The following is a 21397-nucleotide window of genomic DNA, read 5'->3' as shown; positions in this document are numbered from 1 at the left end:
CATCCTTCTTTAGGACTTTTTTACAGATTCAATGCATGGCCTCTCCTCTCAATCATTTTTTTAGATCTGCTTCTTTGACTTGGTGGGCAACAGAACTTCCCCTTGTTGAACCACCCCCTTTGCCACCAGTGTTCATTCCTTTGACAGCATTGCTGGAATTGCCACTAGTGCAAAACCTCTGCGTGCGAACCAGAAGGAAAGAGACACTGCGTGATCCTTCCTCCTCTCTATGACTCAAATCTTCATCAACTACATACAACCATTTATGTTCCTATTTTCTTTGTTGTATTTATTTTGTTTTGAACCATGCCAATCATAAAATTTACTTCTTTTGTTTTGCTGATTATAATATTTGGAATTGATTCAAGTTTGAAATTTTGAATGAGTTGAGATTTAAAATTTGGAATGAAACTAAAAAAGTAGTAATAGAGCTTGGTCGGAAGGAAGTGGTCCAATTTATTCTTAGAAGAGTCTGATGAGCAGCACAAGAGTGCGTGGTGTGGTGGTGGGAATATATTGTTGAAATAGAAAAGAAATTATCTCTACAAAGTTGTTATTTTCATCTTTTTTGTTTGTTTTTTTGGGTGCAATGGCTTAAAATGAAGGCATTTCATGCTGATGAGCACAAAGAACAGCACGGTTGAGAGGACAAAAATGTCAATTCATGCAAAAGCATATTCAAACACACATTCACACATTGAATTCAAATTCTGTATAAGATATTTCTGAATTTGATCTGGACAGTTGATATTTCTCAAATTAATATCCAACGGCTGTTAATTTTTTATGTATTGATTTATTTATTTGGGTTAAAACGGCGTCATTTGACCTGAGCGTGATGAACACGGAAAAGTCGGCGAGGAATTGGGAGGGGTTAAAAAGCAAATGAAAATGAGAAAGAGTGGACCCCCTTTAGCCCCATCTCATATTCCTTGCCTGCTTCAAACTTACACGCCCTACGAGGACAACCCTACCCTTCCCTTTTATTTTTTCAAACTCTATTTTTTTTTTCACCATAATTAATTGATAACTTTATTTCTTAAGTAAGTGATTATTTGTTTAATCTGTGACGTGTGTGAAAAAAAATATCTTTTGAAATAGATAAATCTTTAAATAAATTCTCATTTCTTAAAAAATTAATCATTCAATTTCAACTAAGGAATATCTTTATTAGAAAAAAGATCTACTACTCCTTAATTTGTTTTTACTGTCTCTTATCTTAATTACATTCTTTTATTTACAAGATTTTATCGTTATAGTCAAACTAATGTCATGTTAATAATAATATGGAAAATGCTACAGCATCTATTAATGAAGTAAAATAAGAAAGTTTTTTTATTAGAATACATAAAAATGTATTTTCTAGAATTTTTAAAAATCTTTTATATAATTTTTAATAAAAAAATTATTTTTAATTCCTAAATCAGCTAAGAAAACCCTGGACTAGCTTATTCATTATTTTTTTGTCTCAAAATATTTGTCATTCTAAATTGCTATACGCATATCTCAAGAAAAGAATAAACAAAAATATTTACATATTTTTTTAATCATTAAAATTTTACAGTTTTATGCTTTTAGTACTTGCAAAAATTGTATTTTTTATTTAGTCTTTATAAATTATATTTATTTTATTTTGTTCTTATGACTCTTTAGATAATATTTTTTTATTGTCTAAAGTGTTATCTAAAGTATTTTATGAATTAAAACAAAACAAACAAATTTATAAATACCAAAAGCAAAAAAAAACTAAATTATAAGAAAAAAATGTATTTACCTTAAAAAGGCACGGTAAATTTACAAAATCAAGTAGTATTGATATTACTATTATATTAAAAATCTAAAGTGACATTATTTACGAATATTAGTAGAAATCAACATTGGTTGAAAAATTAATATAACACTTACTTATTTTGATATAATATTTTGTAATTGTCACAGTTATTTTAAAATAAAACAATAACACGTCAACAACAGCAGCTGGTAGCCTGCTATACTAATAATAAATAATAAATAATAAATAGGCTTTCCCATTATCGGGCATCTCATACCTCAACCACTCCTCTGACTCACTTTGTTAGTCTTCTTTTAACTTTTTTGTTCCTTTTTACTCTTAATAATTTAAACCATCATTATGTCTATCTTCCTGACTAGAAATTATTGCCTACGACCCTATTGATTACTCACAATTCTTGTTTACTTTCACCTCTCTTTATATATATATATATATAAAAAAGAGACGTCAGAAGAAAAATATTTCAAATAACTTTTTTTTAAGATAATCGATATTTTAAGAACACTAATTAATAATAAAAATAAAAGCTTGATATATATTTAATATTACTATGTTCATTTTCTTTATAAACCACTTAAACAAATTTACACCCATAAAAATAAGTTAACTAAAATCCTTTTCTTTTTTTACTGCATCCTTTAACAGTCTTACAAGTTTTAAAAATTGTTTGAAATTTTCAAAACTACCTTATTTAAAAATTCATTTATTCTGCTAATTTTTCCTTCATTTTTGTTATATATTTCCTTTCACTCTCAAAACAATAATAGTATTTGTTTGTTAATGTTAGAATAGTGAAATACATTTATTTGTGACCCGATTAACAAAAAATAATAATTATCAAAAGTAGAGTGTAAAAATTATTCAAAAATTATTTGTGACGCGGAGTACTAACATGTGACCCGATTAACAGAAAATAAGACTTATTCAAAAGATAGCTATTATTTTATCAAAAGCATGAGAATCATTTATCACTTTATGTTTAAATAATTAAAAATTCAAGAGAATGCATTTATTTTCTCAATTATTAACTGTTAATTGACCTAATTAAGAAACACAATTTATAATAGCATTATCCGCGTACAATAGTTTTTGTCATGTTTTATATATGCTTTTATTCCTTAAAAAAATATGTTTGTATATGTTGCAGACCATAATAATTATTATATTTTTAGTACATCTTTTTAGTGTCTAATTCTAAATCCAGAAAAATTGGTCAGCCCCTTTATTATTAATATAGTAAAAAAAGTATAATAAAACAAATATTGACCATGCTATTTTCAATCAAGATTCACGTTTAATCTTGATAATTGTTGCCAATATTAATATATAAGAAAAAATTAAAAATTATCAAGATAAAATATTAATTTTAATTTAAAATAACTATAAATTATAATATTTTATTTGAATCTTGTCTATTTTAAAATAAAGTAGCTAGAAAGTGTTTGTATAAATACACCATCATTTATGTACTTGTTAACGGTTGATTGACCTAATTAATAAACCCGGCGTCCTTTATTTGTCGTTAAGAAGAACAGTTTTGTTATTCTACTTATTTAATACTCTTAAATGTTGAAGACGACAAGTTTTCATTTAGAATTCAAATTTGATTATAATAAAATTGACACAATATGTAATATTATAAAAATAATTGTCCATGCATGTCCCCTATTTTTTTTATAAAAAAAAAAATCATATATACCTTTAGTATAAAAAGTCAACTAATTAAAATTCACTTTAAATATATTTTTAGTGTAGTTATTACCAAAATTAGTAATTTTTGTATATATTGCAATTTACGATTAGACATTAATATAAATAATTACACAATCAATACACATTAAATAAATTCATTATTTTATCTTTGTTGTACATGGGTATCTCAAAAAATATTACACAAAGTCAAAATAAATGGCTTTTAATTTATGGTCTCACTTTAACGTTCAAGAAAACATCTTTCTACATTTATGTAAATACAATAACCGTTGATTGGCCTAATAAATAGAATTTACATCTTCTCACGTAATACAAAATGCCATTGTATGTTCCTTAATTTGCTGACTGAATTTGCAACTTGATTTTCCAATTTTATTTTTATTTTTTCTCTTTATCTGAATTAGTAGTACTATTGAATGTAAAGCTAGGATCTACGCGAGGTGAGCAGCACATAGATACCCCTTTGGATGACACCATCATCCACATCACGCTCATTTTCACTAAATCAAATGGTCGGTCTCGGTTTTCTGGAAGTCGTGAGTACTAGTAATAGGTACAGTCAATGCCTGTACGAGGACATAACACATCATCTGCCAAATCCAACGGTGGATTTCAATGAGTTCAGCAACTTTCACTATTCATTCACACACATCACAACTCACCTTAATATTTCACTCAGAATTCAAATTCTAACTATAAACTCATTCAATACTTAATAATAAGAAATTTGTAACTTAAAATAATTTTATCCAACTTGAGTAAGATTATTTCATTAAAGAAGTTGATTTCTTAGATTTATAAATCTGTATATCTTTAGAAATTTATCTCTAATGCAAGAGAAGTCAATTGTATAGATAAATTCTTTACTTTCTCCAGCATCTTGAGAAATTAATATTTAATTTGTAACACTAATAATAATTAATTCAAATAATAATAACCTGTATTCCTTAAGTAAATGATTTAGTGTGTGAGTTTTAATTTTAGATATAAATTGAAAGAGAAATATCAAAATTATGTGTATTCATTGCCAACGAAGATTAGTGATTCTTTTGGTACTAATATCATGGATATTCAGAAAAAATTCTCAAATAGGAGATACATTGAGTTAAAAGAAAAAAAAGTCTTTAATTAGAAAGAGAAATAAAGAATGAGTGCATGGGGTCGTGGTCATTTCTGGAAGTGAGAACCGAGCTGGTAGGGTCTACCCTGCACCAATCCTTTGTCTTTTTTGACGTTGGCTTTCCTCTCCTCCTTTATTTTTACTCTTGTTATAACCCCCCCTTCTCTTCTTTCTCATATCATTCTCATTCACCCATTCATCATCACAACCACAATACTATCTTCTCTCTCTCTCCATGTCTCTCTCAGACCCCCCTTGAAGATAGGCGAGACTCATGGGGGAGGGATATAGAGTGAAAAGAGAGTAATAGTGAGTGAGTGAGCCATGAAATTAACAAATTAAACCCTCTCTCTCTCTCTTCCTCTTTCTGAGCGGTTCAACAAGAAAAAAGGGCCATTTGGGACGGAAGCTTTGTCTTTTGAGGGGAATGTTGTCTGGCTCGAGGACCCTTCTTCATCTTGATCTTGTGTAGACTACTATGCTTGTGGTCAAGGAATACATAGTGTTGTCGGACCAGGCTTCATTCCCCCCAATTATATGCTTCCAAATTCTTTTTCGACCGAAACCTTGGTATCCTCCGGCCGAGGACCAGAAACATACACCGAGATTCATCCGAGGTTTACATCTTTTAACAGATATTTTTTCTTACATTAAATACATACGGATGTATGGAATCAAACCATGACAACATAGTAACATACTAGGTTTATTGGTCTCCCACTCTCTATGTTTTTTTTTTGGGGGATTTTTGAATTAGTAATAAATTTTTGTTTTTTTCTTAAATATAGGTAGATCTGAGTCGTGGGGTTTTGTTTTTGGATGAATTAAAGATGTTGGTAGTTTGCAGATTGGTGTAATGATGAAGCATTTTGACCTGGGGGGTTTCACTTGTGCGCAAAAGGTTTTCATCATTACTTCCTTTTCGTTTCTTTCTTTTTCTCTGATCAAGTTATGATGGTGTTTTGTTGTCAGGGGGGTGTAACTACCTTTTTCTTCGTTCATCATTAGCCAGAGATCTTCTCCCAAGTATGTTTTCCTGTATCCGATCTGTCTGTTTCTGCTATGTTTTCTCAGATCTGGCCACCTTTGAAACTCAGCTAAACATTCTCCTCTTTTTCAAGCCCCTCCTCTTCCTCCCCCTTAATTTTTTTTTCATTCTACCTTTCTCTCTCTATTTAGGGTTTCCTGGCCTATGTTCTGTCTCTAATCTCTACTAAGATTTATTTATGTGATAATTAAGCTAGTCCTTGAGTCTTGGATTTTTTTTATTTTTTTTGTGAATACCTTGAGTCTTAGATGAAGAAGAAGCAAGTAGATGATGACACCCCTTTTACTTTTGTTATTATTTTAATTATTATTATTATTATTAATTAGTCATTTCACCACTGTCAAACCGTGTGGTCAAATCGAGGCTTAATTTGATTAAATGTGCCATCTGTTACTAGAATTAACATTTATAGTGTCAAGAGCCCTGTAGACTCCGCCCTCTCTTTATTGGATTTTAGTGGTCAAACATTTGTTTCTTAATTCCCTTTATTATAAGAAACAATCAATGCCTTTAATGTGATTTGTTACATCTTAGTAAATTGATAGATCCTTCAATCTGTTCTTGTTATTGTGGGTAACATTTAGCTTCCTTCTATGGCTGGATATAGTAATGTCACACAGATCTGTACTTTTTTTTCTGTTTGCTTTCATTCGTTTTCAGTTCAATTTGTAACTAAAATGGATAGATCTGAGCACTGATGATACAGAATAGGATCAATTTTTCAAGTGGGTGCTGCTGAACAGTGTAAGTTTTTCAACGGACAATTTTAATTTTTCCCTGGCTTTGATATCTCACATTTGATAGCTGAAACCCTAATTTCCTGCACAATAAAACAAACAATGTACAAGATGCTTCCTTTTGTACTCTTTAAGTTTCGATGTTAATTAATCTATTAGCTAGAAGAAACAAAAACTCTATCATTTATAGTTACAGTTCTTCAAGGATAACCTATTAGTTTTTTCATCAAGGATAATGAATCTTGATTATGAGTTTGGTAAACATTACAATTGTGCATTTTAGCCCTCTCAGTTTTCACTAATCATAGAAGCAACAAAAGAATGTGAATGCTTCGTTAGGAAGCAAAGATTTTTATGCAGATGATGATTGATGAATGTTAGAGCGACTGTGCATTGTCCCAGCCGGCCTCACCGCAGTGTTGCTATTAGTAAGCTTTTTGTTTGTTATTATTATTATTATTATTATAAGCTTAATAATTTGCAATGATGGGAACCAATGATTAATTATCTCTAACAAAAGAATTTTGTTGGGGTCTCTTGTATATAACTTTTTAAAAAAAAAAAATTGCCTTGTTTTCTTCATGAGCACAGGGATGTGGAAGAGACTACAGCTTCATATTAAGTTTGATTCAGAATAGAAGACAAAATGGGTCTGCACATAGCTAGGGGCATTGGGGAACACGAATGACATAATCACAGCGCTCAATGCTCATACAGCACCACTTTTCTTTATCACCATTGTTGTTCACACATTCATATTACTTGCACGCAAATCTGTACACTTTATTATTTTCAACGCAACCAATGTATCCAAACTCTCTTTACTATAATATGTTCATAAAAAGTAAATAAAAAAATCTTAATATAATGATATTTGAATTTTTGTTTTGATCTAGAAATTATGACCTCGTGAATTGACATAAAATTACAACAGACCATACTATGCTTGGAATATATTGTCCTTTTTTTTTATCAAATTTCTCGGGGTAAAAGTTTTTTTCATTTTGACTATGCATGATCACTCTGTACCTTTGCTTGTTTTTTGTCTGTGCAGAATTCTCAAGCATAAAGAGTTGTGAAATTCAACTTGATCTTAATTAATTCCATTCTTTTTAATTAATGTGAATGGTCTTTGTAATTAAAGGGATTGATTGTAGTAATTCTACTTTATGAATATGTGAATGCTGTCTTATAAAGAATTGCTTTTGGGAAATTGGAACCTTTTTGACCTTTTGTAAAGTAGCATAAAGTTGAAGCCCTTGGGGGGGTTTGCTTTGCGGTTTCCCATGCATGATATGCTTGAGAGGGAGAAAGAGAAACTGCTGGGTCATGCTTGCTGAATTCCCATACAGCTTTTAAGGTCACAGAAATAACTTTTCCACGAATAATTGGAGGGCGAATAAAACTAAGTAACCCCAAAAACATTTTGGATTCTTTGTACTACTATTTGGATAGGAAATGTTGAGGACCTCTCTTAGTTTTTCCATGCATATATACATATAGACTAAAAATGTTAACCACTGTACTTGTCGTTTTGATTAAAGAAATTTTTTACTGTATATATAAAATTATGTTATTTATGATTTTTCTTACTTTTTCTAATAATTTTTACTATAAATATTTTTTATTTTTGTTTTGTAATTAATATCCTAAAATACTAGTTAACAAGACTCATACATAGATTAATTAGGCATACCTTCTAATTAGAAGTGATTGCCCACAGGTAGGGTATAGCATAATTAGACCCCTTTGACACATTCTAGTGGGATCCATAGGCGACTTTGGATGTGCCTTTTCTTCCTAATGGACCCATTCATCCGTCTAAGTAGGAAACAAACATGTGCCATTGATAGCTCTGTGTTAACAGCCATTTTTTTAACAAGTTTAATAGCTATACAATGTTAATATTGCAAAAAAAAAAAAGTATCCTCTCAACTCAAAAAAATTATGATTGGTGTGATTTTTAAAGATTATTACTATAAAAATCAACAAATCTATCATATTTAGTAATTAATAATTTGTGATTGAATAATAATATAAAGTATAAAATTATTTTACATTCGCTTATGGTGTATATAGAGTCTATTTTTCTCTTCAGTCTATTTTTCTCTTTTTTAAATCCTTAATGATAGATTGGTAGTACTAATCAATCAATGGAGAATTGAGGTTAAGGTGTTAAAATATCCATTTGTCATCTAATGACTCATGGGAAAAAAAAGTCCAATTTGTATGTTGCTAGCTAAGGCCCATTAGGTTTAAATATGAAAAAGAAAAGAAAAGAGAAATAAGAGGTGTCTTCTCTCTAATTTTACTACATACTACCATGATTTTGTTGTATTATTTTTTTCATCATATTTAATCAACAGAAACATAATTTCATTTTGTTAAAATTTTATGAAAAAAATGTAATTAATTTAGATATAAACTATCTTTTTCACTTGAATGAATTATGATACAAATTATATTAATAACGATATATATTACTTTTTTAAGGGTAATTAAATTAATTATGATACAAATTAATTGATACCATCTATTAAAAAATTTAATTAATATCATAAATTAATTTAATTACTATTAATAAATATAATTTATACAAGAATTAATTTGGTTACGTTTATTAATGATATCCTCTATCCGGTTAATTCAAAAAGATATTGATTATTTTTATAAATGATAAATTATATCATAATTAATTTGATTTCTTTAAAAAATGTAACTTACATTTATAATTAATTTAAAAAATGGTAAAAAATAAGGAGTTCAAAAAAAGTAAAGATGTTATGATATTTTATTACTTAATTTCAAAATTAAAAATATATTTTTTCTCTTTTTTAGTTTTTTTTCCACGATTCTCTCCTATATGCGTGGGACCAAATTTTTTACATTAAATCCTAATGCACACCAACTAAAATGTGGATATTAGTATTTCCTCGCTATATATTTAAAACTTACCTGAGTAGTGCTAATAGTGCTGATGGTGCTAATAGTTGCTTCCTATACGCAAATTCTGTTATCATTATAATAATCGACTATTAAATCAGTGTCTTTATTTTGATTTGGGTAGTTGAACATACATCACATGAAGTGTTTGTACTTTGTATTGAAAAGTATTGATCGAATAACATCAAGTCACCAGCGAGGCAAAACAAAGAAACATATGTTTATAATACATATACTTTTATTACCTTCTTTAAAGATTATAATTCACTGCAGAGATATCATAGTGAAATATGAGTTCCACGTTGAGAATACGGCAAAGTCGTATTAAACAATCAAAATTCATTCTAATATGAGAATTGAAATACATAAAATTCATGCATGTTGCAATTCATCGAGATTTCACATGCTGCAGAACAGAACAACGTCATATGTTTCATGTTCCTCCGCGAAATATTTGACAAATTAATTTATGACAACCCCACAAGAGCAACCAACAAGTAATAACCTTCCTAGATTTTCCTTCTTAATCGATCTTCCACAAACATAAAATTAATTAAAATAAAAGATATTTTTCACTAAATCAATATTTTTATTCATTAAAAAAACAATATAAATTAAATTAATTAACATAAAAGATAAATTGATAATCTTAGTATAAATCCTTTTTCATCTTATGTCATAAAATAAAAATTATTTTACATTTATATAATTTATCTCGATATTATCTTTATTTAATGTAAGATTTTAATATCTTGTCGAAGTCCCTTTGAGTTGTGGGAAGAGAACTTTGTGTATCATTGGACTCAACACTTCTAACTTGTGTACTTTGAGATTCTCATCTTTCATCATCACGTGAATTACTCATACCATCAGCTGCAACCAAAGCTGTAGAATGGTTATTTGAGAGAAACGCTATAATGAGTAGACCAGCCGTGAAAATTAGCAGATACAAGGCCGCAACAGTACGCATGGCAATTAGGAAAATAAATTATGTATCTCAGAAGGAAATAAAGAGAAAAACCAATACAGGGACCAATGAAGAAACACATAGGCCGTATTTATCTACAACATTCCACAATATTAAAAACAAATGAAAATTGCGATGAAATTTAAATCCTTGCAAATTACAAAATACGTTAATCTAACCTCTATCGTTGCTTAGCACATTCATATATTTACCGATTTTTTTCATCAAATACTACTATTACCTTCTCCATTTTGCATCGAGTATGTTCGATGCACATAGACGTCATGACGTACATCTTCTAGTCTGAGTTGAGTTACTACGATGATGCCATTTTTTTTAGCACTTGAATCAGTTTCATATGCAAAGAAATAAATATCACATGTGCTTGATTGGATAAATAATGCGTATATCATTGGACTTTAGTATTATGGGTTGATTTAAGGATCTTAGATGGTTTTTGTTTTTATTGAAAGCACAATGTGTGTAACAGTTATACTTACACGTGTTAGATTTTTGTTGATGAACTATTGCTGCGCTTGTTATATTTTCATGGCGCACTAAAAAAATTCATTTTTTTGGCTGGTTTTGTGATCCTGAATTCCTGATCCAACATTAAGTGCTTTTTCGCGGTCTATGAGAGGGTGGTTTAGCCACACCCTACTTAGAGGTCAGTCTTTTTTCAAATTTGGCTGGTTTATGATGGGGAAGACCCATAAAGAACATTAATTAATACTCAAGTCAAGAACAATTTTCAACATAGTACAATAAGTATAGGATCTAACATAACATAGTCCCAAATACCTATCTATTTATAGGGATGCCCTTGGAGACTTCAGTTGCTCCTCCCTCTTCATATAGGTTTCAATGCTAGAATATTAGAGATACTTAACGTGAGGGGGGAGGTGGGAGTGTCGGCCCGGTGCCAAAATATCTTGACCACTACTGGTAAAATTAAACAGTACTTAGTATGTTCCACAATTTCAGCTCAAAATTGCTTAACTTAAATATAAGTTTGTAATTTTTTATTTATTAAAAGTGACATCTTATTTTGCTAACTATTATTTTTTTGTCTTTATAATTATATTTTGAGATTAACTTTTATGTATTGTTAGCGTAAAATTTTTATACTATCAACTAATTATAAATAATTGTTGATAAAATTTTTGTTGAAGATTTGACATCAACTAAATGATCAGAATAAAAATTGAATATCAGTGGATAAAATTTTCACTTTTCAAGCTAACTTCTAAATTAAATTAGACACAAACTCATAACATTCATTCTTGTAATTTTGATGTTTGAAATATCAAATTCTTGACGAGAGGGGTATGTATTAGAAATCTCACATTAACTAGTAATATAACCAATATAAGTGGAGACAATTTTTATCTTTCAAACTAGCTTTTAATGTTGAGTTGGTCCTTGTACTCTTCAAAGTTTCAAACTGACTTTTATCTCAATAAAAGCTTTGATTTAACTTCATTCATCTATTTGACTTGAGACTTGGAAAATTGTGTATTCTTTAAGATTTTTGGTCGAGCTCTATAATCAAACCTATGATTATCGATTCCTTTGAATCAAGCTTGTGGATCCTTCATTGGACTAAATTGAAACAAATTATGTTGTAACCAATTCCATGAAAATGAACATGTCTAGGAATATCTTTTTTAAAACTTAATTGAAACAAACATAAGAATATTACATTTTGAAAATAATTTTTTAATGCATGAAATAAATGTACTCTAATAATTTTTTTTTCTTTTGGGAGATATTAGATGGGTTGAATGGTTAAAAAAAAAGAAAAGAGAGTAAAGGTGGTAGATTTGATTCCCCTATCAAAACTAACAAACTAAATACTAACATTTATCTATAAAACAAAAAAAGAATTATACACTATCAATATATTTACATAATCATTTGATCTTAATCCACTATATATAGTGAGGAATCGACTTTACTATGAATTGCTCATTAGTATGAGTAGATTAATAATATTCTTTTAGAAATCTTAGAAAGAAAAACGAAAGAATACACTTTTAAATGTTCTAATCATAAATTATTTTTTGTCATTTAAAGGTGGCTCGTGTCTAAAATATATCTATTTTAAAAATAATTATTATATATGATAAGTTATGATTAAATAGTATATAAATCATTTACTCTTAAAACTATAATAATTTTCGGAATACTGATTTTAACTAAAAAAAAATGAATACCATGTATCATTATGAAATTTAAAAGTAGAAGACTTTTGTAGCTAGGCTACAATCCATGACGGCAGTCCCTCTCCCACTTGTGAAGAAAATAGGAGCTCAAAGTTCTAGTCATTCATATTTATCATTAAATAACCGACTTAAATCAATTTGGCAATGGAGTGTTCCACCTCACCTGATCCCTTTCTATGAATGATGACGTTTTTTGCCGCCATATACGCCAATACTGACGCATTTTCTCACATTGCTACATTTTGAGTTGATTTCTATCCACTACTTGCAAATATAAAACCCCATAAACAATCATAGTTTTCCACGAAAACACTTTAGGTAGGAATCCAGCACAAACTTTTTTGTCTTCTGATGTTGGAGGAGGGTGAAGAAAGCTATAACTTGGAATTAGAAGTTCCGGTTACAAATCGTCCCTACCCCCACCACCATCGTAGAAAGAAAGTGTTAGCTAAAGATATACCAAAAGGGTTTTTGCCAATCAAGGTAGGGCAAGGTGAAGAACAACAAAAAATTGTGATGCCTATTGTGTACCTCAACCACCCTTTGTTTTCTCAGCTACTCAAGGAGGCAGAGGAAGAGTATGGTTTTGATCAACAAGGAACCATAATTATCCCTTGCCATGTGAAGGACTTTAGGTACGTTCAAGGCCTCATTGATAAGGAGAAGTCCTCCCAACACCAACACCATGTCATAAGCTGTTTTAGGCCTTCTTCACGTTATTAACAACATCTCACTCACACACAAATGCATGTTTCTTGTTCATGGATATGACCAAGTGATATATAGTTAACTATTGTCAATCCATATATGAGCAAAGATTGGGAGCTATGATTATTATGAAGTTTCTTGCGTGCATTTGTAATTTGTTTTTCCAATTCGTATTAGCAAATGTAATATGGAAAGGGAAAAAATAAACTGATTTCCTTTTTATCTTGTTTTCCCCGTATCCCTCTCCACCCTTTCTTGTGAAGATGAATTTAATGGGAATATAATTTATTTATCATTAATTGTGGACTGAAAATTACAGCCGGTCTAGTGATAGATAATTTGGATAATTTGTACAAGTTGTTTAAGTTTAAATCAATTATTCTCATTACATTAAAAAAATTATCGTAGCTATATATAAATCGAGAATGCTAAATATTTTTCCTTCGTGTGAAGTTTTTCTTTCATCGACAAAGAAAAATCATATATATAAATATAACGTACCAAACAGATACAAAGTCAAGCAACACCACAGTACAAAAACCTTCCCCAGCAAAACGTTACGATCATTTATGATGAAGGCTCATATGAATGAAAAATAACCCAATGAGAACCAAATCAACTATAATTACACTCACCGTGCCCACCTCACTGATCCAGTGATCCTTAACACCCGAAAAAAACTGCAACACCTATAGAGAAAAAAACAGAGAATATATAGAAGTAGAACCACCCAAACAACACCGTAAATACAGGTGTCTGATTAATTTTTTTTATAATGGTACAAGTGTCTGAATTTCTTCTGCGTAAAGTAATTGGATAAAAATCATAAAATCAAATAAAGAATCTTGAGAAAAATAAAGGTTAAGCCGTAATTGCTAATGTTCCTATTTGTGCATCTCATAAATCATTCAAGTATATGGCTCCTATTACGGATTATTAAAAGATTAGATGAAACGTTAACGTCTGAATATTTGAATTTGCTTGAAATAGAAGTAATGAAGATGTAGATGGAAAACTACTAAACACGAGCGCGATGGATTTTATTAATAAAACATGCTCTTCAAACCAGATTTAAACACTTTGGGACAGCTTTTATTTTCCGAGTATTACCCCAAATGTCACCCGGGAAGGAACTAGAGGACAAAAAGGATGTATGATTTTACTGTGTAGATTCCATCATCAGCAAATTTCCACACATCCTGGTTCTTCTCAAGGGAATAGAACAGACTTTCAGGCAAGTGGATTCAGAGAACATACCTCTCATTTTCTCAACACCCCACTGGTTTGAATCTGGAATGATTATGTCAGAAACTGTTTGGGATACATCAATATCTGGATTCTGATCCCAGTGAATAACATTATCAAGAGAGTTTGGGAACCATTTGTCACTCCATATATTGAGACTGTTTGAATATGGCAGAGGGAAAAAGACTGAAGCATAAAAGGGTAACAAGCTATGTTGTAAAAACAGAACACATGATATATCAGACTGAAGAAAACAACTTTCAAACTGATGCTATCAGACTATGACACTACCAGACTAAAGCAGAAATAGCTATCAAACTGAGCAAAGATCTGATCAGACTATGCAATCAAACTAAGTGGAAGCATAAAAGTAGTGAAGTATAAATCATAAAACATAAACGTATATGAAGAAGAAGAGAGGAACAAAACTGCTTTGATGTATTTCAAGTTTATAATTCAGTTTTGCACACTATGAACTGATACAATAAGTTGTTTAAATAGGAAATCTATGAAGCTCCTCATTGGGCAAAACATACAGCAAATTATGACAAAGCTAGACATCATTAGCCTGCAACTACAAGTTACTTTCTCTGAGCACAAGCAAGCTTTAAACATAGTTGCAAGCAACCACAAAATCTGCAGGAGATATCTTAATTATAACAATAAGAGAAAAATCTCAACTTCCAACACAGACCTGCCATCACCAATTCTCCATATTGCTCCATGCTCCGCAAGATCTTTTGACTATCAAACACTACTCCAAGAGTAATTAGGCATATAAGCTTTTTTTTAGCGTCCAGAAGAGATGAGTTGGGGAAGTATTTTGCTGTCAAAACCTATGTTACAAGGGCATCTTTGTTATCTATGAGTCTCCACATCTGTTTTGCCAGCATAGCCTTGTGGAAAGCTTTGATCCTCCTATCTTCTTTGACTTTGTAAGCTTGTCAAAACTCAACCAATGAAGCTTTTGCCAGCATTTCTAGCTCATGAATTTTGGGACTTAGCACATTTTGGCTGAAAGAAACCTCTGATTTCTTGAGGTTTATCTTCTGTCCGGAAGCCTTCTCATAAGTGTCAAGAAGGGAAACTAACTGCAAAGCTTCTTCATTGGTGAATCTTGCAAAGATAAGGTTGTCATCTGTAAAAGGCAAGTGTGAGATAATAAGAAGGGCCCTAGGACAAACCTTAAGTTCATGAAGAGCTTGATTCTCCATTGCCTTACATAATAGAGCTGAAAAAGCCTTTGCACATAGTATGAATAGACAGGGGGACAATGGATCACCCTTAAGGACTTGAATTCCTCCATTGGGACACCATTTATTAGCACATAGAAAGACACAAAAGTCACACACTTCAAAATCAGATTTATCCATTTTTGTGGAAAACTCATAAAAAAGAACCCTCTCCAAAAAGCCTCACTCAACCCTATCATATGCCTTAGAAACATTAAGCTTTAAAGCCATAAACCCTATTTTACCCTTTTATTTTATGTTCATATAATGAAATCCCTCAAAGGCAATAAGGGCATTATCTGTTATGAGTCTACCTGACACAAAAGTGCTCGGATTGACAGATATGATCGAAGGCAAAATCAGTTTAAGCCTGTTGGCTATCATCTTTGTAATTAGGAATTGATGTTCATGTATTAGGAACTAATGAAAAAGAGTTTGAGTTTGAGTTTGTTTTGGAATGATTTGGAAGTCATGAGAGACAATCCTATAGAAATTTTGAAATTCTGCAAAATTCGCGTCTAGTAACTATTTTTGCATCCAGTGTCTAGTGACCATTTTCGTGTTCAGCATCCAATGATCAGTTTTGAGTCCAGTGATCATTTTGAGTTTGATGATCAGTTTTGAGTCCAATGACCAATTTTGATGTGGGTGTGATTAATGTTTATTTTTCTTGTATAATCTAATTATTTTGATATCTTAATGAATTTATGATGATATGAGATGTGGTTGAGATGATGTTATTTTATTATTAGAGTTGACTTTATATTGAGATCATGAGATTCATATGAGTTTTGGTAAGTTGTTTGCAAGAATTCAAGGTGTTGGAATGTCTGGCTATGTCTATTGAACTATATGTGGGTTCATGAGTGTGATGAACGCATAAATGATGAATATATGATGTTACAACCTCTTATGATGTTAGGACTGGTGAATGAATTTGTGATGACGTATAATATTGATTTGAGTGATCACAACATATATGCATTGATGAATGATATTGCATGTAAGTAGACACATAAGTTAGGGATGCTAAGAAGACCCTCAACCTAGTGTTGAAGGTTATCGTGGTGGTTAATGCCGAATGGGTGGGTGGGCGAATCCCTAGATAGGTTAAGGTTTTTAAAAGTCTTATTGAGGTAAGCCATTATCCACACTTTTCTATTTTCGATAAAATCACACTTCTTTCGCGTGATTAATTTAAGTATCCCTAAATGGTCAAATCATAAAGTGTGACTATGTTAAGAGATATACTTAGGTTAATCACTCAAAAGGTAAAATCTTCCGGAAGTAAAGAGTCAGCATGATATAACATGATAGTTAGACATGTGCATTGATAATTGTGACTTAAGAATGATATGTTACTTAAGGAGTTGCATCAGTACATCGTTATTGGAAAATAAAAGATTTTTATATTTTTTTTAACCTCTTGATCTTATATTTCTTTTATATGCTGCTTTCTTTTAAAATGAGTTTATCCTTGGTTTTTCTTTTGGACTCTGATGATTGTGTCATTTGATACGGGAATAGATTACGATATAGCCTTTGAGGAGAATGTCACTCATGGTTGATGTGGACTTGGTGATGAGCTTAAGGGTGAGATCCGATCCGCCGTCATTTATTTATGTTTTGTCTTAGCGGGGACCAGCTTAGGGTTTATATATCTTCATGAACATATGTTGTATTTATTCTCTTGATGGGACCCTTGAGTTTTGTTTGGAGATTTGTTCATGACGTTTTAATGATGTAGTGCCTTAGAGCATATGCACTTATATGTTTTGCGACCTGAGGACCTTTTTTGGTGATGTTTATGTGACACGCTTGTATGCATGGAAAAAAAAATATACATATTTTCATTAATTAAACTAATTCAAGAGTTTTAAAGGGACTAAAAATGATTTTTTTTTTGTGTTAAAACCTTAGTGTTTCATGTAATGACATTTGGACTCGTTACACACTTTAGGGATCAACGCTATGAAATTTTTGTTCAAAGTTGAGGTATTGATTAACATTAGTCTTAAGTATTTTAAACAAAAAAATAATTAGTTAAAGAGGTAAATATTTTAAACAGTTTAAAATATTCAAAGAGAACCAACAAGTCGTTAGTCCAAGTGATATTGTATTTGTTTCTCTTAAGCAAGATCTCACGTTCGAACATTATGGATAAAAAAAATAATTTTTTTTACAAAAATTATTCAACAATAAATTTGATATTTAGTACCAATAGGCTATGACATGATAAAAAAAATTCAAAGAGGCATTATATGAGATAGAGTAATTTTTTATGCACGTAAATTTTTAAAATAGACCTAAATTTACAATCAAATGTTATAAATTATAAATTAAGTATGAGACATATGTTATTAAAAATAATTCTTTTTATTCTGACTAACACTAAAAATGTGGATATAATCAAATGGTAAAAAAAATTTACCCAAGAAAATATGTGGAGTATTTAATAAATGATCATGAAAATTAGAAAATGGTATATATGGTTTTACTAACTCATTCTTTTTATTCAGACTAACACCGGTTAATTAATAATTAAAAATTAAGTATGTTAATCTCACACACACACTTTTAATATTTATGTCAAATATGTAATATCGATACATTAGATTAATTAGACATAACTAAAAAAAAGATTAATTAGACATAAAATAACAACCGGTCAGATTTATTACTCTAAAAAAAACTTGTTTTTCAAATGTTAGTTGATATAGACCAAACAAATTAGGTTAATTTACACCTTTGATATATTAATCTAGACATTAAATAGGTCATATTATATAGACTATGCATGAGAGTAACATTTTTCTTCTACTGTATGCCTTTTTTATCATAACTTTTTTCCCGATGTATATCTTTGAATGAACTGAAATCATCTTAATGAAGATAAAAATGACTTCAAAATGAGAGTACAGTTATCACGTGTTGTTAATGACTTATTATGTGACATTTATATAGTTTTTATCAATTTAATTATAATAATTTATTTCATTTTTTACATTAATTATTTAATTTTATCTCATATGCTAAATAAGTACTTTTTTCACATGAGAGTTAATATTATGAAAAGACTCATCTTTATATTTAAGGTCATAAAAGATCATCAATTAAAAAGATTTTTGTGTGTAACAAAAAAAAAATGAGATTTTTTATTTGACACTCAACTAATTTATTTCTTACTTAATTGACCTATTTTGAAATAAAGTGATGCTTCTTGTTATAATTTCATGTTCAAGTTAAAGATCAAACCCCAAATACTCTTATTAAGAAACTTAAGAGTTGGATGAAAATAGGTCAGACGATGTGTCGGGGACTTGCGAAATATACGTCCTAACTTGTTTCTTATAAAGATTAGGTTTAGACTTTTTAAAAATTATTTTTAACTAAAAAGGTTAGATTTTAAACTTTAAAAAATATTTATTAAACCTAAAAGACTGACCTATTTATATAATTAATAATATATAATATTATATATAGGTTCATTTAGACTCATTGGTCTATTTAGGTTTATTGATCTATTTAGACTTGTTAGCCTAATTAGACTTATTAACTTGTTTATAAACTCTTTGTAGAATAGGTCATGAAAAGAGATTTTCAGGTCAGATCAAACTTTTAAACAAATCAGATTAAGGCTTAAAAAATATTTTTAATAATTAAATAAGTTATATTTAAACTTAATAGATAAATCCGTCAAAACATGACTTATTTTCATCCCTATTCAAGAGTGACAAACTACTTATGTGAATTATTTTTTAGTTGTAGTCAAAAAAATAAAACTCACTCCTATTTACATAGTAACGGTAAATTGAATAATAAACATTTTTATTCAATAAATTTCACTTATATTTTCTTAAAAATACTATAAAAAAAGTATATTAAAAATTTGTTATTCACCTCTTCTATAGAATATCAATTGGTCTCTCTCTCCCCCCACATTGGATGTGCCAGTTTCTTCGTTACACCACTTTTTTGAGTTTGCATCCCTCTTTATTCCTCACTCCTAATCATTTTTCTCTTTTTGTCTGCGCATGATGTATAACCGTCACCAAATAGTGCGGGAGAGGTAAAAATTATTTGGAAAGACCACCAAATAAAATTAATAGTATATATAAAATTAGGTTGTCCTCCCTCCAAATACAATTACATGATACATTCTAACTTTTCCTCTTTTGTATTTTTACTAAATCCCTTTTGCATTTTTAAACACGGGCTGCAGCCCATGCAAAACGAGCCCACTGGTCTAGTAAAATATATACGTGTATCTTTATATTTCTAACAAACTTACCGGTAAGTTATGCACTGAAAATAAGAAAAATATTTTTTTACTGTTAAGAAAAAGATTTAGGAATAAATAATTTTATAGGATCATGCAACCTTTTTCCGCTCTCTTAATTAGAATAAAATATATTTTTAGTTCTTATATTTTTTAAAAATTTTATTTTTAGTTCCTAAATTATTATATCATGTAATTTAGTTCTTAAATTTTATAAAAAAAAATTTAAGTCTTTGAACTTATTTTCTAATATTTACATTTTTTTAACTTTAAGTTGTGAAGAAATACTAAAAGTTTGTTTTTTTTTATAGAGATTAAAGATTAAATTACATGATATGAAAGTTTCAGGAATAAAAAATATATTCAACATAAATATAAGGACTAAACATATTTTATCCAATTAGTTATTGTATTCAAATAAATACTTCATGTATAAATATTAAATATATCAAATAATTAAAATTAGTTATTGAGATATGTGTCTAAATTTAATATTCAACCATCCTCAAAAAGAACTACATAATTTAGACTTTTTTTAGTATATGTAACTTAGGCTCTTTAAGTATATTACAGTGATTCTTTGTTACGTGAATATAGTAACACACTTGGAAAAATGAGTTGTTCCTTTAAGGACCTTAACTAATACTCTACTTTTTTTTTTTAGAATATTAGTCTCGTGACTTTTTGGTGTGAGATACTTTCTTTTAGAAAAGAAAAAAAAATATTGACAAATTCTCTATACTCTATTTTTAACACCTTTTATGATTAACTTAAATTTATTAAAAATAAGATCCAACTTTAAATCAAGAAAAATATTCTTTAAATTATAAGTATGATCTACTAGAAGTGGATGGATTTTTTTTTTTATCTAAACTTAGGAAAAAGTGTTAGTAAAAGAGTATCGGAAAGAGTTTCCTTAGTATTCCTAAGATATTACCGGTGAAAAGAATAATTTAGATTTTTCTAATGAAAATCTAAACACACTAAGAACCTGATGAGATTTTTTTTTTTAATCGAATGCTAAGATTTATTATTTTAGACACAACTAAAAGTGGAGTCCACATATATTTTACATTTGTAACAATTGGGTACAACTGAATTCTTTTTGAATTTTCCTTTAAAAAAATATTTTTTTAATTTCATTGAAATATACTTGAAGTATAAAAAAAATACATTGTCACTTAATCATCAACTAGCATATAACTAAAAATTGTTTTATTTATTACAATTATTTTAAAAATCAAATTTTAAGTAATTTTCAATTGGTTGATAATTTATAAATTTTTACATTAGTATAGAATCAAAATTAAGCTTATTCTATTTTGTGAGAAAAGAAAAAATTAAATGGGATAACAAGTGACTAATCTTTACAGAAAAGTAAAATAAAA

The 21397-nt window shown here is 29.4% G+C and overlaps 1 protein-coding gene, 1 long non-coding RNA gene and 1 other non-coding gene across 3 annotated transcripts; all 3 read left to right on the top strand.

The window, feature by feature from the left end:
• Window positions 1-4684: 4684 nt before the first annotated feature.
• LOC121173762 (uncharacterized) lies at window positions 4685-7278 on the top strand. Its single transcript, XR_005889118.1, has 2 exons — window positions 4685-5242; window positions 5414-7278. It is a non-coding gene; the product is annotated as an uncharacterized lncRNA (long non-coding RNA).
• On the top strand, window positions 5028-5173 carry MIR166A (microRNA MIR166a). Its single transcript, NR_048585.1, has one exon. It is a non-coding gene; the product is annotated as a microRNA MIR166a (primary transcript).
• A 5570-nt stretch (window positions 7279-12848) lies between the features above and the next one.
• Window positions 12849-13475, top strand: LOC100808516 (auxin-induced protein 15A-like). The gene has a single exon (NM_001253072.2). The coding sequence runs from the start codon at window positions 12897-12899 to the stop codon at window positions 13266-13268; it is 372 nt and encodes a 123-aa protein (NP_001240001.1). The 5' UTR covers window positions 12849-12896; the 3' UTR covers window positions 13269-13475.
• Window positions 13476-21397: the final 7922 nt, after the last annotated feature.

The sequence above is a fragment of the Glycine max genome, chromosome 16 (assembly GCF_000004515.6).
Source record: "Glycine max cultivar Williams 82 chromosome 16, Glycine_max_v4.0, whole genome shotgun sequence".
Lineage (NCBI taxonomy): Eukaryota > Viridiplantae > Streptophyta > Magnoliopsida > Fabales > Fabaceae > Glycine > Glycine max.
This window is presented reverse-complemented; position numbering and strand designations above follow the sequence as displayed.

Coding starts and splice junctions, on each gene's coding strand:
- LOC100808516 (NM_001253072.2), top strand. CDS start 12,897: ATGTTGGAGGAGGGTGAAGAAAGCTATAACTTGGAATTAGAAGTTCCG.